Source organism: Opisthorchis viverrini, assembly GCF_000715545.1.
Source record: "Opisthorchis viverrini unplaced genomic scaffold opera_v5_203, whole genome shotgun sequence".
NCBI classification, from domain to species: Eukaryota; Metazoa; Platyhelminthes; class Trematoda; order Opisthorchiida; family Opisthorchiidae; genus Opisthorchis; species Opisthorchis viverrini.
The window spans coordinates 375,092-400,938 of NW_008751859.1; the positions used below are offsets into that span (position 1 = coordinate 375,092).

Consider the following 25,847-nt stretch of genomic DNA (forward strand, 5'->3'; position numbering starts at 1 on the left):
TGACTTAGCTGATTGGTTCTCCTTCCGCCTTAAATCTCGACCAACCTTGGAACCTAGTCACTTTTGTGTCAAAAGCGAGACGTTGCCCAGCAATGAATCTACCGATCGTTACCACACTTTTCCGAAAATGATTGGGCTTAGTTCGGTGGTTACCGTTTAGAGAAAAAAGCACGACGGAAACTTGGGACTGCGCCCGCCTCAAGAAGGGCGAAATCGCTCGTGAGCTGTCGAATTGTTTCTGTCAACCCTGTGAATAGTGTACCGCAATATCTTGAAACATGAGTCGGCCTGGTGCACCACATTCAGTTGCTTAAGAACATCATAAATGAAAGATACCCAGTTGCGCTCCAGGTGAGTCTTTCGTCCAAATCAAATCGGAATACCGATAAGTGTATAAGTCGAAAGTTTGGATCTCAACTGGAAGTATGCTTATCAAACCTATATAGGCTCCTCAATTACGTAGTTTCTGAGCCATTGTTACTTTGACTTCAGAGGGACTCCACACGGGGTCAAACACAGACTTCTGATCTTAGTTGTGCCTCCTAATTTACTAAGCACCTGTGAAGGCGTTATCAACGGTACTAGTGTGTTTCACATAAGCCTTTAGACAACTTTAGTGCGACGGACCCACCAGTTCTCTGCGGTATTTAGCTGAGTGTTAGACATAGTAACTCGGTCTACACATACCTTACGACTCCATTCACAAGCACCCGAAACTTTTTCCCGTCTATTTGGAATGCAGTAACGTAAGAACAAAATCACAGAGTAGATACTTCGGGTGAAACTTTTTCCCAGCGGTCTCGTTATTGACCTTGACAGCCTCCTTTTATGTTGTACGATTGTATCAGAGGAACTGCGTTTTTTCACTCCCACCGAACTTGGGTATTTCCCGGCCCGACAAATCTGTCCTAACCCCTCTTCTTTCGAACTAACCTTATAGATGGATGACTGGTCCACAACGAATGTGCAGACTGGTGTCTTCCGTGAAGTCCACCTTTTCATTTTGAATAGTTCTCAAAATGCAGTCTTCCATCAGTAAATCCCACGCGTCCACTCCTCGGTGGATATATCATACTTGGATCTTCTCCAACCCCGGAGTTAGTGGTGAAGATGCCCTAGTATATGTACACAAATAGAAATAAGCGAGGTATCGACCGCACACCTCGGGTCCTGCTACCCCAGAAAGCATATACACAATTTGTCTCTGCTTGAAGGAGATCCACGTGAGAACTATCCATCAAAAACTAGGTGCATGGCATTGATTAAAGGCGAGGGCATTTGCAACTCTGTTCGTCGCTTGGAGTGTTAACTTTCTAGATATGAAAGATTTGTTCTCACTTGTCGTTCCTTGATATGCCAGAGGGTCATACGGAAGACTAGTTTCTGCGCATTCATTAAGGGGCAATCGCTTTGGATTGAAGATCAAGTTTGGAAAGAGTAGCAGCGTTTTGATGGCAAAAAGACGGAGTTCCTCATCCACAACCAATTGTCGAACAATTGTCAATGCAGGATTTTCGCTCTGCATTGATAACAACCTGATGCACCAGTAAATCCGGTATTCTATGGTTAAGGCCATTATAACCTACTACCATACTTTGGATTCACTGACTCGCTAGCTTTCACCTCGCACAGGAGGTGGGGTCTGCGTTATTAACCACACGATGTAACTACTGCTGGTTTCTCCAAATGTATTCCGACTTTTGCTCTACCCATGGGAAGAGGCCCGACTCTGGTCGCACCATCACAGTAGCACAATAATATATGCTTAATTGGAAGAAATCCGCAGATTGCAACAGCATTACGTTTATTCCTGTGTTCTTGGATTCAGCCGGCAATCAGTGCTTCAGATGCTCGATTTCTTTAGGACACAACAATATGTGAGTCAGAACCGAGTCACTATCAGACCACTTTCACTACAAACCGCGCGCGGGATTTAGCCATTTTCCGTTCAACCATGTGGTGATTGCATTCGACACGAACAGTGTGGAAATTACCCGTCCTTTTTAGGAGAACAATCACCGGTGCGCGCACAGCATCGGTAATTGCACCGGATCAAAACTCCGATAATCTGCCAAGGCTGTGACAGCAGCTTTTTCGTATTCAGTGTCACCATTTCACCTGCGGAAGTAAAGCGCCAACCCTCCCGGTAACAGACAGAGAAACGGCGAGATTTCTGGGCTTCCCTCAAACACCGCTTACCTGCATGTATCAGTCATGCCATCTGGAGGACACTGTTGTCCGACCGAGCTCCAGCAGGCTGTCAAAGCAAACCATGGAAGATGGAGTCTCAATGAACTGAGTCCACCCACACAATTTAGTATGGAGATAGAGTCAACCTCGGGTAAACTGGCCTTTTTAGACTGCCTGACACATAAAGTCGGGGGAAAACTAAAGACCACAGTGCACGAGAAGCCCACCGACACTGGGGCACTTTTAAACTACTCGTCTGCCCATCCGAAGTCGGTTTTCGCCAGTATTGCCTCATCAATATTTAGGCCCGTAAGGGCCCTGTGCACAGAATAAGCTGATCGACAGTGGTCTAAATTGAGGTAAAGAACAAACTTCGGTGTAGTGGATATCCAGCCAGCTTGATCAGGCGTCAAATGCGAAGGGTGTTGGTACCGGTAGCCAAACCCAACAGGGAATGGATCGGGACAGCTGTTATTCCATATAAACCAGGGACATCGGAGGTAATTGGAGAATTCTAAACACGGCCAACATTAGAGTAGCTTTCCAGAGGGGGAACACTCTGCACTGGTGCAATTGAAGGATCGCCTCCCGGCAAACAGAACCCGGGACTGTGTCTACAAAATCAAGTGTAATGACTGCACCAAGGTCTATATAGGACAGACGGCCAGGGAGCTACAGATCAGAGTCGGAGAGCTTAGTAGAAAAATAAACAGGCCGCCGAGAAACGCAGATGAATATCAAGAGTTACTGAAAGACTCGGCGATTGCGGAACACGCACTCGACACGGGACAAAGTAGATTTAGAGAATGTTCAGGTTTTGATGTGAGGACTACGGTCAGCGTCACACAGACTGATCGCTGAGGCGGTAGAAATCGCCAAGCATCCCAGTGTTAACAGCATAGAAGGTGAGGAACTGGCAAGCGTGTGGAGAACGGTCCTAGATCAGTCGAGCTGACACGTGTTGGTGTGCGGTCTTCAGAAGGAACAGTGGTCATCATCTGAAGTTCACTTGACCTCAAGCCCTCGAACTAAATTGTCGGAGCACTCAAGACCCCACAAAAACCAGGGAAAAGCTACCAGTGACAACCCAGGTGAATCATCTGAAGCACCCTGAATTGGAAGATTAACGAACCAAACCCGATCAGAATTAATTTACCCCCTCCTCCCCCCCAATCCACCAAAGCAAAATTTTGGCAACTTCACTAACCGACAAGAGTCGTAATTGACACTCAACACTGATCTGGTGCGATCATCTGAAAAGGACCAACTTACTGATTAGTTCCCCGTCTGCCTTATAACCTGGCCAATTTGGTGACCTGCTCATTTGGCCTGATGAAGCTTTTGTGTCAAAAGCGAAACGTTGCCCAAATAAAGACTACCGATTGTTTACCAAGTTCTTCTGAAACGAGATTTCGAAGTTGTCTGAGGAGACGACCATCCTAGGACGAAATTGGCGTACAGATTATTCGAAATGATACCCCAACTTTGCGATGGTTCTTAACCGCAATCTGGTATGGCAGAAAAAGCTGTTGCTATATTACAGTGATTGGATATTTAGTCATGAAAAAATCGCTCATAGCCAAGAATAAACAAGTCTACATGGGTGGAACTTATCCATTTGGTTTCCATTAGTGCTGGATTGTAGACAATGTATCGCCGACCGACAAACCATAGAAACAAAGCTGTTCTTCCGAATTAGCGCACAGTTCGATCGTCCGTCTGCCGTGTGACTGACACCAATCCGAAAAGGATGCACTATAAAATGCCAGTTGGCTGTCCAGTTCTTCCGGAATTCGATTGAACACACAACTGGCCTCAGTGGATAGCCGAAAACATTTCCGTACAATCGGTAAGGCAAGCCCCAACGGGGCACGTGCACACTCATCGTGCCACTCCTTTAAATCGTTAACGCCTGTCAAGTGTCGCGGATCCGGATGGAACACTGCCGGGTTCGCTTCATACGTGGTGTATGCGTCAACAGTATCTGACATTATCTGTAGAATTGACAATGGAATATCGTAGTCTCGAGGAATGGCTTGCAAGAATAACCGAAATACGTATGCACAGAACGTGAGATGACAGACCCCAACTGGTAAACCCACAGTTTTCACAACCAATGTCTTGACGAGTGCTTCATCGCCAAGGGGTTTCCACAACACAAAATGATCGCGAGTTGCAATCCCCCGCAGGCTGAGAATGCGAAGCGTGCTAGCCCAGTGTCCAACACACAGGATGGTTTCTAGGTCTTTTGTCAAGTCCAGCTCGCACGCAGCCAGTAGTCGCCGATACTTGGCGCCCGGTACCCGTTCGTTGCTTCCACTTTGCCACCACCACAGCTTAGTTATGACGATTAGTTGGAGGACACAGTCCAGCATATTTTTAGCTCTTCCGTTCATCAGACATGCGACACGATGTATCTGTCGCTCCGCAGGCTCTTCATAGACCAATTCGAAATTTCCATCTGTCCAAAGTTGGTCGTCCTCTAAGTACATGCTCAGTAGTGAATAATGGGCGATGAGCATGGCAGCGATCAGTTTGACCCGATCGGATGCCGGTGCGCTGTCTTCGAGCTGCAATTGGAGGTGCTCAGCCGTTAATGCACTCACGAGATATGGGATGGACGCGCGGGCGACGCACTGGTGATACCCAGGGACGCATAGTTTCGGAAGACTTTCTGTAGCGTTTCTCTGTTCCATTGGACAGTTCCCTTCATACCGAGGCGACAACCCCATACGAATGAGTAGGTCACCCAGCTGTTCTATGGTCGGTTCGCCCGATCCGTCGGCCATTACTCCGCTGCTTATACCGTCCACACAGACACGGGACTTCTCTCAACTGAGGGAACAGCCTGCACCCGACAGGCAGCCTTGAGACGGGGCGGTGCGGCGACAACCAATGTCCAATCACGATTGTTGCTCTAAGTCACAGACACTTTGACCAATTGACGCCAAGGTCTCTTGGATTGATTGCCATCTGTCCTCGCTGCGGACAGGCTTCCGGGTGGGCCGTTAGCACAGTAATGCGTGCTCAGCCCTAGCTTCAGGCTACTCTTGATAGGCTGGGGTAGCGTTAGGGCGTTATGTTATCCTTCCTCGAAATGGGCAAAGATGGCTACTGAATGTGCACCACCCCATAAGTAGAGCTTTTGGTGGTCATACGGAACTGCATAGTTTTGTGAAGTTCACCACACCATTCTCCATATCTACTGGTGTATAAATTTTTTCAATATTTTCCGTAACATCCACGAATCGTTAACTCATTCTTCTTATACTTTTTTCAACGTTTTCCATAACATCCACGAATCGTTAACTCATTCTTCCGCTTGTGATTAGGACACGTTCTAGTGCACATCGCTACTGGTTGTTTTTTTAATGAAATTAAAATGCGTGGGTTGCTAAAACAGCCGAACCTTGGCTGCAGTACTGAAACGGATTCTCCACCCTGAAAATCCAACCAAACCAACAGAGGGTCGCCTTCAGTAACTCTGGCTTTGAACACTCCCGTGGACACTAAATAGCATCCTATTCCTTTGTACATTACCAATTTTACTGGTCTAAGTAGCGTGCACGTGGTACGGGCAACTGAGGTGATAGTTATCCGAAGAACTTATTGATTTTCGCACAATGAGTCAAATAAAATGTCTCCCAGCGCAGTCATAGAGACAATTTACAACCGCGATCTAGCGCCCCTCATCTAGCATCAGTGTGTGTTTCAACCAATTATGAGACAGAGCAAGAATGATGTTTGGCAAACTCGACTGATTGAGCCTCCTAATATCCATGTGATGCAACTTCTATGGAATTTATGCACTATTTACCTGAATTTTTAGCAGTTTCGATTGGATTTTACTTGTTGGCCTGGATAGTTTCTGTTCACCTCATTTGTGGGTTTCGTCTATATTTCCTCTTTTAGAGAGGCAGTATCATAGGGTTCATTCACTTTTAAGTCTGTGTCGTAATCTGTCATGGATGTCAACTTGTAACAGCCCCGCAAAATCTAACACAATTATCGTACAAATTCTCTTTAAATGATTCGGTTCTAACTTGCATCTGCCTTCATACTAGGGCTAGATAGCTTCAAGAGCACACTCCCAAAACGGGACTTTATAAGGTAATTCTCCCTCACTTCTCCAGAACCAACGATCCGTGTAGACTCTCGCAAAGTAGTTGCGTACCATAAAACGTGCTTAGACTTATAAGATTACTTTTTGGCTTTTAAGCTTAGATTGGCTTCATTTACAGGAGGAAACCTCTAATGAAGATTCTCAAGTCTTTTTTGTGTGGAGATTTCGTCCTGTAAGTGAAGTCCAATTACCTACTTGTATCCTGTCACCATCGGAACTCAGAGGATCATTCGACAAAACCAGGAACTGGCGCGTGAACAGGCTGCGATGGGGGACTACCATGTAATGACTGATAACAAAAAAGCGGTATTGAGGAGGATCACCAGAACTTATTACCTGCAAACTATAGCTGATCCGCTCAAAAAAAACGAACCTCGCAAATCTCATAGGCCTTCTCCCTGAGAACTCGTCTTGTTGCTCGAGGAGCCTGTCAGTATCGCACCAAGTGATGTGAGAAATGGTGGCCCCACAACCGCTCAGTCACGACTTATTCACATTGCTCATTGACCAACCATGACCTAGCGGTATAGCATCAGCTACCAATGGGAAGGTCACGGATCAGAACCGCCCTAGAGATTCCTGAGAGGCGCACTGAGTCCCAACTCAATAAAATGGCTGTACAGTTCTCGAGGGGATGAAATCTCAGATCAGTTTTAAAGCCATTGGGGAACCACGTGCTCGTCGGCTTGTGTCTAATAAGATGTCGAATCGCAATGTAGACTTAATGGTTTTCCCTTCATTTCTGATAGTTCATACTGGTGATCTTTCTTGGAGAGATGATCCCCTCCTTCGAGAAAAGAACGGCGTGGAAGTCCTTGGAAAAAGAGTGGCTCCCTCGTATTGAAATCTGCCAGGGCATGCTCACTATTGACCCTTTAAGAGAGTTCTCTCACTTCAGGTGGGTTAAGAATAGTCGCGTGTACTATGTCCTCTCAACAACTAATACTTTCTAGGAATAGTTATGTCCATTTTCCAGACAGAGGCCGAGAACAGAGGTGAAAATACCCAGGCTACTTGGAGACCAAGTTGGTTTGGTTTTTTTCAGTCGATTGCATAGGCCTCTCACCTCCTTGCTGGACGTGAATTTGTGCACAACTCACAAGCCGTTGACCGCAGTTCCTTCAAATGCCTGATTTCATTTTACAGGCAAATACTTCGTCAGTTTGGAACAACAACCACAGCACATCGTCACCCGGGCATTATTTTTCCTTATCCTGTGAGTAAGCAGTGGGCGGTCAAACGTCTTTTTGATCCCGAACAGTACACAGTGGATGCAGTGAAGCTTGTGCGAACCGGTGGCCGTGGACCCGATGGTAAGTTACCTTGACTGTGCTATCCCTCTCTACAAGAAACGCTGAGTAGTGTTTGTTTCAGGTTCCCCCATGCCCACTCGCGGCCGCCTTCTACATTTGGTTCATTCGGCTTTTCCCAGGCATCCCTAGAGAACCATTCGCTTCTGTAAAAAAAAACATGTATTCTCACGTGCTCTGATACGAAGAACGTAGCCTCGAAGTTGTTTATTGAAGCTTTGTCCTCGAAATACGTATACACGGATTTTAGGAACCGGAGACATAAAACTTTACTGCACTCCTCTCCAGTAAGGGCGACATCACCTCAGGGACTCGTTGTCGGAATTCACATATGTCGTATTCCTAATGTGAGCGGAAAGCAGCACTAACACTCAACACTAAGAAGGCGGAATTAGGGTTGTACTGATTTCCACAACTCACCTTTCTAATGGAAAGTGTGTTACTTCAAAAGTAATTTTGATGTCGAAACGAAATGAACGACTGTTCACAAGCATTCGGAGGCGATGGGTTAGAAACGATCGTTGTAGTTCAATGACAGTGGGATAAGGGGTTCAAGCTTGGACTTCATCATCAACTAAGGCTAACGTTTCTTGATTTCCAATCGACCGAAGGTGTTGTATGGAAGTTGATAAAATTTCCCACCTGGAACTATGCACACACACGCACTGCATGGATTCAACCTCTTCGTCAAATACTGGATACAGCCATAGCTTGGCCACTCACACACACATCTCAGCGACTCGCGGAGTTGCCTTAATTTCCCAATGGAGACTTTGTCCTGTCAGTGAAGTCAATCTGTGTTGAGAAGTCGAAAAGCATCGTGAAACTGTTTTATCGGGAATGGTCAATAGTGCATATCTCTCGAATTTTCTGGGCGATTCGAATCCGCCACCTCCCGGCTAGTGTTTTGAGCACTTAACCGTTTGGCCAAGAGAGGTTGATCAGCACCCAATCCGTCGATCACGGATTTCACACCACGTGACTGGCACTGGTAGACCCAGTCGTCGTATGAATTATTCTTCCAACTGATTAAGTTACAGTCTATGAGTAGTAGGGAGATTTTGAGATCCGTTTCAGATGCGAATTGCTTGTCAAGTGCTCGTAGTGTGTGCAAATAGATCAACCGTCCGTTTGCTGAGCTTGTGGCGAATCTATCAGAATAAATTGTATTTCGAAATTATCAGCACCAAAGCGGTCTCTGTATTCGAAATCTGGTAGTGACTTCCTCGAAGGGCTCTTTTCGCACAACCACGTGAAGGGTGGAAAAGAGCCAGAGGCGGTCAAACAATGACTTGGCAGCGAAGTATGAAAGCAATTACCAGCAAACTCAGCTGCGCTGGTCACTGCCGTCTTCCTGGATGGGGACCCCGAGACGGGCCACATCAATGGCTAGAGACGTTGTCAGATATGGCCCAGTCGCGCCCTCAATGGCGCTCGTGCATCCAAGCTATTGCCTTCAATGCATAGCTCCTTTTCCAACACCCCTCACTTGACAGCCCGCTGTACCTATCCCCCCCCCAAAACATCGGTGAACGAAACTGCGGCAGCTACAACCACTGTGCGACGAGTACGCGGTTAATACAGCTGACAATGATGATGATGATGAGTGATTTCTTTCAGCATTCCGCCTGATCAACTAAATACCAATAAAGCAGTAGTCCGACTGCGTAGCCTAGTGTTTCTACTGTCTTGCCGCCACGAACGTAAGTTTGGCTGGACCTCACTCTGATACCGAAGGGCACATTGAAGACCGGGCCATTCATTCATTGATTTCCGACTTCGTTGGCGTCAGTGTTTCTTTTCTTGCGCCCGCATTTCCAAGAGTTTCAGTCGTTCTGCGCACAACCACACGTCCCTTATCGTCTTATGCCAGGTAGTCGTCAGTGCTGTCTCAGTGTGTGCTTTTGAGCGCTTTGTGAAGGCCAGAACAGCACGGTAGCGTTGGGGCTTTCAGCGAACACGTGATCGACGCCTGATGACGGCACGTTCCATGGGACTTTTGGCTAAACATTGCGCTCATGTGGTAGGTCCCGGCGGTAAAAAATAGTGCATTTTAGGGGAAATTTAATCAGTGGGTTTTTGTATAAAAGATCAGTGAAGAGGTTGGCTGGGGCCATCGACAATTCCCGCTTTCCAGCCCACCCGAATTCATTGCTCTCCCTGTTTGATGGCCCTCGCCCGGTAACGACTCTCTCTCCAATGCGGCCTCATCGTTGTGCATAATCGTAGGGCTGTATTTTATCCATAATGTGACCATGTTTCTGGCTCGAGACATTGAGGACTCTGTTGGAGTCAGAAGTATGAATGTGGTGTGATTTTACAAGATTTCAGGACTGTCGACTTGCAAACAATTTGTCAATCTTGCGATTGTCAGCTATGTCACTACAAGTGTTGCGAGCGTTGACACAGCCTGAACTGAATGAGAGGAATTGTATGAGGGCGGTTGTTTACTCGAGCCACGCGTTATTAAGCCATTTCGTGGGGACATTTTTCGGTTTTAGAAAAAAAACGACATAAAATTAGAGCATTCCGTCACTTACGACACTCGAGACGCCGTCACAGAAAACCGTGTGATTGTTTGGGCTACAGCAGTCCCACAGACAACTGTCGAATGCCATCCCAACCACACTCAGACGTAATTGTTTGGGCTACAGCAGTCCCACAGACAAGTGGCACCAAAAACACTCAGACGTAGGTGCTTGAGAAACAGCTGAATTTCAATTGGAACAGGTGACGATATGATAGATACGTAGGTGCTTGAGAAACAGCTGAATTTCGATTGGAACAGGTGACAATATGATAGACAAAAGATTTCCCATAGACGGATGTGAGGTGTATGGTTAAGTTGAGGTCTAGGATCACCGTCATGGTGCGGACTTTGGATGAGTGAAGACGAAATTAGCACAACTGATTTGGTGATGGCAACTATTCTGGTTCTCGGCGAACTGCAACCAACGGCCATTGGAAAGCTAGCCTGTTAGAGTTGCGACTGGGTCAGATTTTAGCGCTATTTGCAGTTGACATTCAATAGGCAGAAATCTTGAGTGCTTTCGTTGCAAGTGGGTGACAAATACATACAGCAAAGCTGTTGGTTAATTTAAGGGAAGGGATTTTTTTAACAAAAAGTGTCGAAAATAAGCCCAACAGCAAGCAACCATCTATAAAGTTCACAGGAAGAATAAATTCACCCACACCCGCATCTAGATTTAGCTGAGGGGTGGGCTTTCCCGATCGATTCTAATCGATCGGTCCCATGGCGTCTGTTTCACTGATTCAACTGAAGGGGAGGGAAATGTTTTTTGTCCCTCCAAGGGAGTAATCTCTCTTTAGGGGGTCCTCTTGTCGGAGTGGCCTCTGTTCGCTTCATCATTAACGATTTATCACAAACTCTACCGTTTTCTCGCACATTATGTGCACTCTCCTCGTCCTCCATGTTCTTTGTTTCCCAGGTATAACCCAGTACAAACACCGAACAACTGGATTGAATCGCCCCTGGTTCATGGTTGACTACAACTACTCCCGACACATTCCCACAGGCAAAGTTGTGGACGAAATTGTACTCAAGGTCAGTGACCGGTGTACCTTTTGTTCGTTTTCAACATGCAGTAATCCATTTAAGATCACTAGAGAACAAACTCCGCACAAGCCGATCGCCCAACGGTTTACCGTAGCCGCTAACTTCTGTATGTTGTCAAGAGACTAATGCATCTTACCAACTAAAGGCCTCTGTTTCATTCTCCGCTGCGTCGAGCTAGACACACCACTCACGGCCAAGTGAATGAGACTGTTGGGTATTTGATGTAGGTTGGGTACCCCTAGAACGCCATACCAACCGCTACACCGCGGTCCAGGCATTAGGGTGAATGGGTTTTATGGGACCGACCCTTTCCAGAAAAAGACCTTATGCTCCCACCACCGGTGGACCAGGCTTTTGAGTCAAAGGCTTCAATTATGGTGCTTCAACTGATCCCTCAACCTGCGTAACGCGGAAGTGTCATTTGCCCTCATAATTCTTTTTTCACTGTTGCACCTCGCCAGTTCCTTCTAAATTTACAAGCAAACGTTGCCCGCTTATTTAGTTGTTAGTTAGTTGACCAGCGCTTCAACAAATTCACGTGATAGCAGATTTCAAACTCCTGAACTTGTATCAAATCGGCAAACGGGCCATGCTCACTCAGACCTAATACTTTTTTAAAGTTGTATGTCTGAAATATACACAGGACTCCTGTTCGATCATGCGTCTTAAAGCACAGCGAACGAGCGTTTTCTTTATAGTTCACTCTTCTGGCGCTTGGTGGTTCTGAAGCGATGGTTCAGGGCATGTGAGTTGCACTCACTCCTTTGGATGAATACAATATGCAGTCGCCTATGAACCGTTCGTTCATAAATGAAGTTTGGTCCCACTCAACAAGAACTGTGCAGGTTTGGTATTAGCTTACACTCCAACAGACCGTGGTTCCTGTTATTCCGGATTTCATGCACTGATAATGTGGAGCGACCGTTCTTCAGTTGGGCGCTGAGTATCAGTCAACAGTGGTCAACTTTCATCAACTTGCCTTCGGTTCTATTAGTCGCTGGGCCTGTTGCAGTTTTTGGAGACAACGATGTACCCCATGAACTGTTTTTCTTTCTAAAAGCGATATTCGCTCATTCCCCGTGGATGCGTGAGGGCCTGCAATAGACTCTCACTTGAGTTCACCACATTCAGAGGTGTCGCGCAAGGCTGGTTTTGTTCCCTTTGCTAGGCAATCTCGTCATCAATATGACAGCGTCTCCCACATGTGAGGTCGAGATGCCGCTAAGATGTTCACTCACATAAATCGGGTACGGATGTAGCTCTTTTTGGAGATGACCCCGTCAAACTGCAACCAAAACAAAATAAAGAAATGAAAATTTACTAAAATGACTCCGCCACGTTTTGGTATTCGTTTAACATCTGCTAATCGTAAAGTGTCATTGTGAGACTAGATGGGATCGAACTCAAATCTCCTGCCCAAAGATGGGTCTACGGGGGTGATAAGCTAATTTGTTTCTCTGGATGGTCTAGCTAACGACGAAATGCCATCCGAATAGGGAAGGCTGGAGCGGCTTCTATCAACCTCCGATTTTTCGATTTTACAATCCTGCGATGAGTTTCACGGTGTCATGCGGCCTCAAACTAAGGTCCGTGGTTCGAACCCAACCTCTGCCTGTCTAGACTTGGGCAACCTGGCAATATCTGTCTTCGTGCTTCTCCCGGGTGGCATGGCAGCTAGGCACTGGAAGGGTGTTACAGCTGAACGAACGACTTGGATTGATGAGCTGGGGGATCTCGGGCAACTGGCTGGTTGCGAAGAGTGAAGGCCGCAAGCGGCACCTTCAGCTATGTTGAGGACCTCATGATAGGACGCATCAACGCTTAGAGACACCGGCCGACATGACCTAGTCTCACCCTTGCATGAAAGCTGTTGTCTTCAGGGAATGGCTACTCGCTCCCCCCCATCACACTTTCACCAATGAAAATGTCAACTGTTTATTTTGGGGTCATCGGTCTTTCGTCACTAAGATTGAAATGTTCACAATCCTACATTTCTTTTGGCCTTTATTTCTCCCATCCGTTTTCTCGCCGATTTTAGATAACACGCAACTGGTGGCGCACTCCTTTTCTGGCGCTTGTCGCTTCGGGTGAGGTCAAACGGTGGATTGTGGCCACGACGAGCATGAAGCCTGGTGATATCATCCGATCGCATGTGGACATCCCGCTGATTCCAGGTAACTTCGTCAGTTAGTTTGTTAACTAGCCACTAGCATCCTCTCTTCTCTAAGTCTTGGACCTTTGGGTAGGTTTGGAACTGTAAATTCCTAAGAGTGGACTGCATTGTGAAACTAAATCTTCAGGCTTTAGACAGGGTTCTATGAGAATTTAAATAGTCGTAACCCAGACGTCCTCCAATCAGCACACAATTACTTCTGTCACCCTGAATTAATTCGAATTCTGCTTTGTCGAAGATGTAGATGAAGTACGAAGTATTCAGCCACTGAACCGTTGGCCAATGAATTGAAAGATTGCAAATTTACTCAGGTTATAGAAAGAGATTTCTGTACTCTAAGGTTTCCTGTCCTCATGTGGGTGATGCTCCGGAAAGGTTTTCAGATCCCCCAATTGCGCACTTCGGAACCGTCGATAGTTACCATCATCATCATCATCATCGACAGCATGAACCAGTGTTCCATCGACAGCATGACACCAGTGTTCAACACCGATGCTTCACTGCTGTACAGTTACCATCACGTTTACTTGAACATTGCGATCCCGTAGGCCACATATACCAACATGGTCACGGACATTTCGCACGTAGACGCCATCTATATTGTGTGGCTGTACAATCTGAAAGCTGAGGTGTATCCCTTGGATTTTCCCCCATCCGACAAACAGCACAACATTGTAGACTGGGCCGCTTATCTCTACACTAAGTCGGTATGTGTTAGCACAGAAGTCAAAGACACTGAACAGTCTGGCCACAATAAATAACAAACCATTGATATGAATGCAATTCTTGGTGTAATCAGTTGCTGAATCACAATCTAACCACTAATGAATAGCCAAATCGTTTTACACACCTACTCCTCACTCCTGGTGGGCTGTCGTTCTGCAATTTCACTGAGAAATGTGGTAGCTTGTCAAGTCCGGTCAGTAGGTGCTTGATTCACAGGGTAACTGTCTGAAATTTAACCAACGGGTCACGTGACAGATCTGTGTGCGACCACCCAAGGACGACCTGCCTTGTGGGACTGAGGTTTTCGAGATCCAACTACATATTTGCCGTGAATACTTCGGTTTCCTTAGTGTTTGAACCCTGTGGCTACTGTAAACCGCTGTTGTGAGTAACATTCAGCTGAAGAACGCTATGGGCTAGAATATAGCAGACGCTGTTTGAAATCTTCCATTCACTTGTTTATACCGTGAATCCCAGTCAATTTTTCTATAGTGTTTATGTTTTCTAAGAAAGCTGGGAAATAGGCAATTTACGACCGAGTTTAATGGCGTTCTCTGCTGTGTTCTAGGAAATATTTGAAAACCCCTTTAGAAGAATACAGAATGTAATACTGCGCCATTCCTCAAGTTCATTGCTTACTTGTGATGTGGTGATGTCGATCACAGTTTGGTCGTTGTGGCTTGGTACCTCAGTTTTGGTACGGTTTTTCGTCAATCACTTCAGCTGTACATTGCTTGCTTCTCCAACAATATACGCCAATTCAAGACCTTTAAATGAAATTTAAATGGGTGAAGGCAATTAGCGAACGGTTTTCAACTCTTCCCTAACAGTTTGAACAGCGTCATACCATCAATTCAACCCCCGTTTTGTCACATTTACTTCCCAGTTAGTCCTCGCGAAGGGGACGCATACCCGGTGGGCGCTCTTCCCGTCGGAACGAGTGTGTGCTTGGTCGAGCTCTATCCCGGTGAAGGTGCTATTCGGTGTCGAGCAGCTGGGACGAGTGCATCGGTGGTTCGTCGAGGCAAACATGTCGGCGACCCCGACTGTCCACGTCCGGACACACTGTCGGACGTGACGGAGGAACACGTTGTCTTGCTGCGGGACAATGGCACTCGGAAACTCATGCGCCTCCTGCCTGAGTGCATGGTTGTCGTGGGTCAGGTGTCGAACAACGAACACAGTAAAGAGAAGTGAGATCGCCTTCTGTTTAGTACAACCTACTTTAATTATCATGATTACTAAGCCGTTAGCACAGCTTTTTGAACTTGGTGTCCATTTACCGACGTGTTACAAGGACGGACGAATTAAGGAACATCCAATCTATTTTGCTCTTTAAACTCCAAAGTTGGCCAATTTTCCAATTGCTGTCAAATGTTGAAAACTATATTATTTCGTCACGTTAACTATTTGCTAGCATGCACTAGTGATTTATTGGTCCCACGTATTCTGTATTTGAGATAGGCTAGTGATTAAGGCGCTAAACTGTCGGTCGTATGGTCCGTGTGTTGAAACCAAGGCTGGCTTCTGGCTTGCTCCAGCGTGGGCAGGGGCACCATCCAAGCCCACATGCACCCTTTGGGCTGCATGGCAGCTATGTGCCAGAAGGGTACCACACTCGGGCGATTCGTTGACACGATCTCTGGACTAATAACCACAAGCCTGTGCACATCAACTCGATCAATCTAGAGCTTTTCCACGTGCTCCTTAACCCCATACTCTTTACACTGTTTGCACTGGGGTGCACGCCGACTTCCATCACCTCAGGCACCAGAGATTGTGATGCAAGTCTCAGTTCCCACGTCAGAACTTCGTGCTTGATTGAACTTCTTCCCTGCTGTACCCACTTGTTTTTCGCGGTCGCCTGATTTTTGTCTTAGGTACAATTTTTGTACAGTAATTAGACTTGGGGCACAGTGCGTGGTTTCTGCAAATGAGAAGCAAACTTCTAATGACCATCTGTGAGAGAGAACGCGTAGAAAACAAAATTTTATCACAATTTTCTCGGTTCTTAAAATCCATATGGCAGACATCCGATAAAGTCAACAATAGGCGAAGTGTATGAGCTAGCCAAGACTCTTGGCTGGTATTTTGAAACTAAGCACCAGGAAACCAACCACATGCATTAGCATCCGGTTCGATTTTGCCAACAAAGTTGTGGAATTTCTGAGGTAACTGAAATTGGTGCGTATTTCGATGTAGATTTGGAGTATACGAGTTGGACGCTTTGTTAGTTGCCAGACTTCCGACATAAGTATACACAACACTGCAAGTATGGACACAACTCTCAAACATTCAAACGGTCGATGGTGTTTATTGGTATTTTGTAGCCACCTTGTAAGTAGTGTTCTGTCACGATGCACTATTTTTGTCCCAGTGTTCCACTCCTCGGAACAAGGCCTAGTAGTACTGAGGTTTTGAGTGTACTCGGCCCCGGCTAGAATGCAAATGAATCAATTTGAGCAGCGAATTTGGCTACGATGTTCGCCCAAAGAATTTTGTGAACAAACACTACAATGTTGGTTGTACGGCAACGAGGGTTGAACACTGTCATGCTGTCCATTGTGATGATGACACTGATGACCTAACAAGGGCAGCGATTTATACTGGTATCTTTATACTTTGAAATCCCATATTGGGTGTCCTTAAGAGAGGGCACTTTGTTCGAAACTCGACAAATCTTCCGACCAGCTCAGTTTGTCCGACGAATTGTTTACGTCAAAAACGAAACGCCACACTATACTGAATTCACTGAGTGTTTTCCAGACCCTTCTGAAACGCCTGAGCATCCGTTTTTTTTTCAAACACAATGAAACAGTTGTACTAACCGGACTTTCACTCAGAATTCAAATCCCAGGTTAAGACCTGGACGATTAGATTTGGTTTTTGCACCAGCTGTAAACATGCGGCGAGTAATTTTGGCATCATTGGCGATATTTTCCATGACGCGACAACACTATATTTTGTCGGGTTCTCAAGAGGAACACGAACCTATATACTCAGAAAGTGTTCGTACGCACACTGAAATTTCCATTGCTGATCAATCTGGTCGGCACTTCTAATCACACACTATTTTATGTTTGCTTTACCTGTACGTATTGTTTAGTTTCGGATTTATAATCCTTACAGTGACCAAAGGTCATCGCAGATAGCAGTAGTTCTGTTTCTTTCCTCACGATAATATTATATCAAGACTGTCCCCTCCAACCTACGTGTTGATTTGTGCACGGAGATTGGCAATCTGGAAAATTCAAATGCTTGTTGTGCCATTCTAAGAAAAAGTTTTTTTTTAATTTTTAGCTATGTTAATTATGGATGGGGTGAAACTGTACAGATGTGGGGCAGTTCCATCGGCAACCATAAAAATACTGTTGGTAGTGTGTAATGTGGCAAATGACTTTATTCCTGCTCACCTGCTTATTTATTAGCGTTCTGTTACCAACTTCTCTGTTCCCGACTACAGATACAGGAAATTCGGTGAAAAGTACTGGCACGGCATCAAGCAACGAAGTGGTTTGTGGCAACGAAAAACCGGTCGTTTTGGACGCAAAATTCGCCCGATTGGACCCCCGTTGGATTTCGTTAGTCCGGAAGTTTCAGCGAGCGAAATGATTCTGAAGGTCACCAAACCAGGAACTCCGCTCCACAATAGGGAAAACGAGCGCGACCTGTATGCCCAGATGAATCCGGGCAAACAAAAACCATTCCAACCGACACCGAAGGCGTACAATGGATTGCCGGATAACCAACCACGATTTTGTTGGTCATCGTGGACATCCGTTCGGTAAACTTATGGGCTAGACTCGATACACAATTGTCTCAAATATAACTGATCCTCCCAGTCTAATTTATCTTATGATTTCCTCCATGAAATGGGGACAGCCTTGAAATAAGTGGACTGAGTCGAGCGATGTTTATCTGATAAACGTGATGAGCTTGAGCCTCGTATATCAAGCGCGACTACAGCCGTCATACAATTAAACGTCTATTATCTTTCATGATCGCTGTTCCACCAGGTTTCACTCTATATCCCATTTGTCCGCTCACACTGGTAACATAATTGGCTCAGTGCGCACGAGTCTAACGGCTGAACATGTATTCAGCCTCACGTCAGTTTGCACCTTGGGAAGTTCATTTTACCACATTTCTTAAGTCAATAGCTGCTCAGCTGTTTCGTTCGTTTTACAAGCCAAGGGTATGCCGTACACCGGAAAACAAAACACCAATCGACAGGTTGCCATCACAATCACCCCCTGTTCGGTCTTTCAAGTGTTTCATGAGGAGTACTTTTCCATCGAAATAGCCCAGGGAGAGGATTGTCTTAGGGTAGAGGTGAATTACAGGAATGCAAATATATAGTTTCCGTGCACGACCACATGGTTACCAAAACAATGAACTGCTTACAAAGGTTAACGTGAAACTGTTTTATTGAACGGTACAGCCGGCAAAATAATATCAAAACCACGCATGCACCAGATCAACTTGAATATCCACTGTGTTTTGTTTATGCCGTTTGTACATTCGGGGAATATCGAAGCGAAGCTCCGCGACAACTTTGGCTTTGGCTCCAGTGGCTTCCGCAGTCCTTAGCACGTGCTGCGGAGAACAAAGTGAACCAAACGACAACTAAAGTTAGCTAGGCAAGGCATCAGTAATTGGGATGTGTTTCAAATCATGGTATCAGTAAATGTAGTAATAATAAGAATGATCGTTCAGCCGCAACACCTTTCGGTGCCTAGCTGCCATGCACCCGAAGGAAGCATGAGGGCCGAGATACTGCCACGTCGCCCAAGCCTAGACAGGAGCAGCCGAGATGCAGAGGTTGGTTTGGGGCATAACCTTCAGGTCAGTAAATCCACGCTCTAATCACTGAACCACCTCGAGGTCCGTATCAGCAGAGATTTTTCGAAAAAAAAATCAAGTGGAACAGTACGGAAAATCGACATAGCCCAGTGTGTCAACCTCTTCGCGCTACTGGCCGTCACTGCAGCAGCAAGGTGAATTTGGACACCGGCTGTCGGGCCGAAAACAGATGATGTAACGTCCTGGTGTACCCTGCAGTCGCCGATATTTTGCCAGAACAAAGGTAGTTTTGAGTGCCATCCGAAAGAATTACGAAGACTGTCAGGACTCCCAGGCCCAGACGGAAGTAGTCAAGATTGAGAGGTTAGGGTCAAACCAAGGAACTTCTGGCTAGTAAGTTCGCACCTTAATCACAGCTATCGCGAGCTCTGATGTGTCGTACATTCCGGTGATCTCGACGCTCCAGAACTTCCAAGGAATTGCTTTATCACGAGGTAGTGCATTCATCGAACAGCGCACTTACAAAGCCTCTTAGCACTCAGATGTACAAGGAGCACGTCGTCAGTTTCAGCCGGATTCGACTTGTTTGGAACCACCGATTGAATCCTCATGACGTCCGATTAGTTTTCTGTTCTATTTGTTTCAACATTCCTGAAGAAATTCGTAAGCGTTTAGCCTTCACTCTGGTTTGTGAAGAATATACCATCATGCGACAGCCAACGAAACTCAGTCAGAGTTGACTGAAGCTGTTATTGTTCAGTACTGTACAAACGAATGTAAAAATCATCCTGGTGCATCATCTGGAAAACTTTCCAGAGAGCTCTATCTCAGTGGGCCCACTCGATTATTCCAAGGCTGTCTCATCCATCGTCATAAACCCTGAACCTAATGGCCTGGGAACAGTTCGGACGAGGTCACGGAAGTTCCACATTAGAACGGTTTTTGGGATCAACATTGTCAGCAACGAAAGTGCGATGACCATATAACAGTGATGCAAATGTATACTACGGGTTTACATATGACCGTTGTAGGCGCTCTGGAATGCGTTAGGATTCGACGAGTGACACAACACGACTTCCATTAGCTGTGGATATTTTGAGGTGTCATTTTGTGGACCATATTCTGCCAAGATAGTATCAAACAATGAAATTGGATCGTCGAACGTTCTCTCTTTTGGGGTACGTCTCTAACGAAATGCACTATGGATTCGTGAGCATGCACACAGTCTGTTTAAGATTGGCCAAATTAAGCACAAAACATTAGTTGGAGGACTTCCAGTAGGGTTCTGACATCTTCAGTGTATCACCCCAAATTTTCCGTAAAAAACGCAAAAATATCCTTTATCGATTGCACGACATGCATAACGTCCGATTTACGATTGGTGTCATTTCAATCCGTTATGGGTGCGCGATCGGCTGATTCAAATCACATTTAATAAGTAATATTTTCACTGGATATTCAGTCTCGGGATTTACATCACGTCACGTTTTGACTGGCTCCTCGAGTGATGATTTCTGAGACGGAAAGTTCACACGAGGTGCGAACTACTCCTCCACCAGACTATTTGTAATTTGATGATAGCATGAGATTTAGAAATTTGGTGCACTTCGCACGTTGTGAGCCTTCCATCTCAGAAGGCAATCAACAAGCGACCTCCTGAAGTGATTTTCTTGACTGAAGACTGAGTGACACTATATCCTATTCAAATACGAGCTAATCAAACTGCTTACCAGTTGCTCGTTACCGCACGGTTTACTCTTTAACTACCGGCCAGGAGGTTGCGGGTTCCACTCTTACCGGAGATCCAAGAGATGTACACTGCAAATGATTCACAATGAGAATGAAACAGCTGGACTGCGCTTCCCGGCCCATGCTACCTTCACTGATAGGATAATACCATTGAAAATCCCCAAGTGGCGGCGCTACGGTCACTCGTTTCCAGTGCCAATGACCTGGAACCTGGAACCAGCGCCTATGGGTGTGTTGCTATAGCGTCAGCAAACCTTCATAGCTGTGCCATTTTATCAGGCTGTCGCACGAACGACATGAGGACGTCACCTGCAGTAGAAGGACTGGCATAGAAGTGGAAGGAGCTTTGGGGTTACCATCACAGTCGGGCGAAACCAAAATACAGGGACTATAGCACCCAGGATATAGGTGCTCCACTCGCCACGCTGAAAAAAACTGGACTGGTGAGCGTGCTAATTCTCGCTTAAGTGTCAGGGCATTAGTTCCCAAGTTTGGCCGATCGCGTCGGTGAGTCGAAATGTCAAAGAACGGTAGGGGTAACTGTGGTAGTTCGAAGACGCGGTTTGCTTGGACTGCGTGGGAGGAGCATACCGACTGGCAGTCGGAAACTGGCCCGATCAATACTTCGATTCAGCCAAACTATAACCGGATGAGGATGCTATAGACCGGTGGTGGATCTGGTCTAATGAAAACTGATTCAGTTCGCAATAGTCCTCTCCGCAAAACGAATTAGTGGCGTTCCGGTCTGTTAGATTGATTCCCCCAAAATGCAACTGTCCTCCTTCTGTACACCGTTTTGTTTGCTCCGTGCGTTTATTTAAGCGTATTAACCTATTGCCTCGGTTACTATAAAGAGCCCGTCACATGAACTGCTACACTTATCCTCTACAATTCGTTATAGTTTTTTGTACGTTCATCTCTACACTGGACCTGAATTGAATCGCTCCTGGGACCTGTCGTTCGTACTGCTCCATACCCTTCCTGTTGTCTGAATCAACACTGATTTCCTCGTTGCTCAATAGATCAATGCCCCTGATGGCATCTTGCATCAAAACAAAATCCAATACCCAGCTCCAGAACAAGAAAATAATCTTCCGAGTACTTTGATGGCTTTGATAAACAGGGAATACAAACAATTTTGGGGATCGTGCGTACCCATCGCTAGAGGTGACGTCTGTTGTCCCTCCATTTTCGCATCAAATGAAAAAGTGACTCTTTGAGTACTTCCTTCCCACTGGCTATCTTGTTCTGTCGGCGACGAAGACATTCTTCGCTCTCACATTTGACTAATACTGAAATAATTTTGAGGGATTCCTCAACTTTTTCATAAAGGAAACTACCCACAAGGTTGCTAAAAACTCTTCGACAGCCCACGACCGGTTTCACCCTTCTTGGAGCTTATCAGGTAGGCGCAGTCCCCGAGTTTCCGTCAACTTTATGTTCTACTTGAACCCAAATTGGACTGTTTTCGGGCCCCAAGAAGGGCGAAACCGGTCGTGAGCTGTCGAAGAGTTTTCAGCAATCTTGTGAGTAGTTTCCTTTATGAAAATATACTGCGATATCTCGAACATCGTGCCAACTGGAACATGAGGCGGCCTGTGTGCAGCACATCCAGTTGTAGAATATCATAAACGAGATATTCAGTTGAGTCTCTCGTGAAAACCAAATTGATTTGCAAATGAGTTCAACTTTGTTTGTTTCACCGGTTTTAGAAGGCGTTAGGAGCTCACTCTTGGCCGCCTTCTCTTGAGACACAGAGGCTTAATTATAGGGTTGAGCACGGGCTCCCACTACTGGTGTATTGCTGTCTATCATGACATGATGATAGTGATGATCAGAAAATCATAGGAATAGAATAGTCCAGACTGGTATTCCGGCTCGTATCAAAACAGATACAAAACGCCACGAAAGGTAGGATTGTTAGTACAGACAACTATGACCATAGATGCGATCCGAGTTACCACTCTAGAGTGTCACAGAAATACAAGTCTGGAAACTCAGAACTACACTTCAGCCACGTCAATCTCAAAACCCACATCATATGAGGTTATTACAAGACACTAGTCGCGTAGGAGCGTAGATAGCGGCTGAAATCGCCCCAGAAGCACTCAACGCAACTGCATGTATACACCAATAGTTGACGGCCTATGTGCATTTGTTTGGGGAAACGTGAACATGCTATCCAAACGTACGATGAAGCGTGGACTTCGTCAAGCAGCCCGAGCATGCTCAGTCACCCAGATGGATTCAGATACCAAGAAAAGCCGTTCTGTCGGACGACGACTAACGCGGTCCACATTCAACATAACCCACGACCCCGCTCCTAATGTTTTTGATAGGATATTAATAATCATTCAACTGTAGCACCCTTTCCGTCTGAAGGAGACAAGGGGGCTGAGATATTGCCAGGTTTCCCAAGCCTAGATATGGGCAGTTGAGATGCAGAGGTTGGATTCCAACCATGACCGTTCCGAGCAGGAAGTTCTCAGCTAAACCACTGAGTCATCTTGAGATCAGTGGTTGCGTTTAAGGTCTAGGCGACAGCTAGAGCAAGCATGTAAAAAAACACCATAAACGCCAGCGGAATATCCATTTACACGGCTGTCCTCAAGGACGATACAAATGTTCGAATCAGTGAAACAACCACGTACGGTAGAACTCCTGTTCGGGCACCTGAAACCTTAACGAAGCAAAGATACATGGGTTTGCAGAAAAGAATCAAACCACACGATAAGTGAAACCTGGGTCAGGAATGCACCAGCAACGATAAATTTCCATCCTCAGTCTTCCGTACGGAGTCGTGTTATCCGATACCAAAGTTGCAGAAACACTTACCGATCGTGTGGTGGATTTGTGCAACGAATAGACGTGTGACTGAGCCATTGAGAGAGCGGCGTTCAGGAATTTCATATCAATGCCTTGAGGAGAACAAACACGTAATCAGCAATCACACATACCTGTGTTTGATGCAAGTGTCCCGAAAGGTGGATTAAGAATGACGGTATCGACTAGTTTGCGCCCGTCGTCTCTGCTCAAGCGAGTAACATCAGCCAACATGATATCAATGCAGCCGTGTTTCAGGTCATGTGCATCAAGGTTTTCGGACAAATCGTTCAAGGCGTCCGCATCGACATCCACAGCCAAAACATAGCTGAAAAATGTGACAATGAATTACAAATATACCATGGCTCACCTTGCACCCAGCAAGCAAGCACCAATTGAAAATACACCAGGACCGCAACCAAGGTCTGCAACAGACATCCCTTGAAGTGCGCCATCTACGGTCTGCATATTGAACAATATATCGGCTTGAAATGAATGATGACGTGTAGGCAACTTACTGGCTACCTGCGCAGAAGTGGGATACTGTTCCAGCTGAAGCTTGGGGTTACTAAATGTACCCACATCCTGCAGGTAACATTGGAGCTTTTTACGAGTCAAAATAGACGATGGCATTGCAATGGGTCAGCAACGGTGGCAATCATCAATCCATTACATGTTTTCATACTAAAAAGGCAAAAACGTGAGAACGAATCAAGCAACATGAAAGAGTGCAATCTCAAAAACTGGAGGGTCGTGTATGGATAAAAAAGCTCGGAAAACGCACAATCCCTATTTTTGACTGTTCAAACAACCCAGTGAGGTTGATCAGTCACCTGCTCATGGAGTATCAGATGGACGCAGTGCAAAGGGTCTTGCCCTAGGGTCTTCGCATATAGGTACTCCTGATTCCGGTGCAGGGCAAAAATGGAACGGTTGGTGTAAATATCTCTATTTCAAAGCATGTACAAACAATCATTCAGAGGCGAAAAGGGTGCTGTTGGCTGAGCAAGGGCTAATAATTTTAATGGAGTGTCCAAAGCAGCTTTTCTGGTTAATAGGATAGATGCGATTTGTACATCCCTTCTATTTTCAGTTCAAAACCCGAAGGTTCACACTAATATATCATCATCACATGCCTGTCGTTTCTCGACAGTGACCCAACAACTAACATGAATATTAGGCGCAGTTTCCCTTCCCAGAGTGAGTTGAACCTTGTCCTCCCAGTCGTGAACCAATAGCGCAGTATTTCGAACACGATAAGTCGGTATCACAGATCCTCTAGCCTAGTCTTAGAGGATGGTATCGATCGATCTGTACATGAGGAGTAACAAACCCACTGCTTACTGTTGTATCGTGGGTGGTCGCCTATTGGTTACGCCTGCACTGAGTCGGCCAGACTACTCGACAGGAAGAAAACAGAGAACTGCGGACACGGCTGTATTGTCAGGACAAAACATACAGAGCGTCTGCGTAATACATAGGATGACTAAGTGGCCAAATATGGTCGTTCACTTGTTCGCTCCGTACAGCCAATGGTGGTGTTCCGGTCGTGAACAATCTCAGGCCCACGACGCTGGTCGTATGTTGCTGAGCCGTGTTTGGTGAGAGCCGCCGAGTCACCTACTTTCCGATGATGACCTTGGGGATGCGTCACTCTGCAGATGTGCCTTTTTTCCTGTCCGGCGCGTCTTGACACCTAGTCATCATGCGTCAACACTGCTAAACTTGGTTTTCATCGAGGTCGAAGGTTATACTGTGCTACAACTGTTGAAGGCAAACCGTCGCTGACACTTGGAGTTTAGAGAGGACAGAGAAGTCATCGTTTCACAAGGTCTTGGTAAACTGCCCGTCAAAACGAGTTGTTGGCACTGACTGTATAATTTACCAGCAGTGCTTACATCCACGATTTCTGATCCACTGTGGTTCGCACCCGTTGTGTGTGGGCAACCCGGCTGAGCCTAGTGCAAAACAGAGCACGCTGTGCTGGCCTTCACCTACCTTAAGGTTCTCTTTACTCATTCAATGAAACCTAGTCGACTAGGCATTCAGTTATTCCTTTTAGTCCGAATTTCGGCTCAATCTGCCTCCGTGAGGTGTGTGTCGTTCATTGCACTGTCTGATCCTTTAGCTGTACGGATCTTTCGAAAGTGCACTTTAGTATTCCGTCTCATGCCGTGCTCCGAAACTCGAGTTTGGTTTGTACTTTCCGATATTATGCCTTATCAAGATCGGTTAGAATATGTCCGCCACCTTGGGGGCAGTAATAATAATGGCAGTGAGAAAACTTTTGGACCTGCCAGCTATAACCAATCCCTCCTGTTTCGAAACAGGTGCAATGAAGGAAACGAATGAGAGCATGGAACTACGGGACGA

The 25,847-nt window shown here is 46.0% G+C and overlaps 3 protein-coding genes across 3 annotated transcripts in view; 1 reads left to right on the top strand and 2 right to left on the bottom strand.

Annotated features, from left to right (window-relative positions):
- Positions 1 to 17,939, top strand: part of T265_08128 (hypothetical protein) — a gene marked incomplete at both ends in the record, with an annotated part of 22,855 nt that extends 4,916 nt beyond the window's left edge. The window contains 5 exons of the mRNA XM_009173841.1: positions 7,460 to 7,626; positions 11,073 to 11,188; positions 13,239 to 13,374; positions 14,986 to 15,292; positions 17,563 to 17,939. Coding sequence (XP_009172105.1) covers positions 7,460 to 7,626; positions 11,073 to 11,188; positions 13,239 to 13,374; positions 14,986 to 15,292; positions 17,563 to 17,887 — 1,051 coding nt within the window. The remainder of the gene's footprint in view (positions 1 to 7,459; positions 7,627 to 11,072; positions 11,189 to 13,238; positions 13,375 to 14,985; positions 15,293 to 17,562) is intronic.
- On the bottom strand, positions 3,822 to 4,979 carry T265_14482 (hypothetical protein; the record flags this gene model as incomplete). The annotated part of the gene is made up of 1 exon (XM_009173856.1): positions 3,822 to 4,979. A coding segment is annotated over one exon (1,158 nt), but the record flags the coding sequence as incomplete, so codon positions are not given.
- A 615-nt stretch (positions 17,940 to 18,554) lies between the features above and the next one.
- T265_08129 (hypothetical protein) lies at positions 18,555 to 24,107 on the bottom strand (the record flags this gene model as incomplete). Its single annotated transcript, XM_009173842.1, has 5 exons — positions 18,555 to 18,725; positions 23,487 to 23,569; positions 23,609 to 23,802; positions 23,845 to 23,959; positions 23,993 to 24,107. 5 exons carry the CDS (start codon positions 24,105 to 24,107, stop codon positions 18,555 to 18,557), a joined length of 678 nt encoding a protein of 225 aa, XP_009172106.1.
- Positions 24,108 to 25,847: the final 1,740 nt, after the last annotated feature.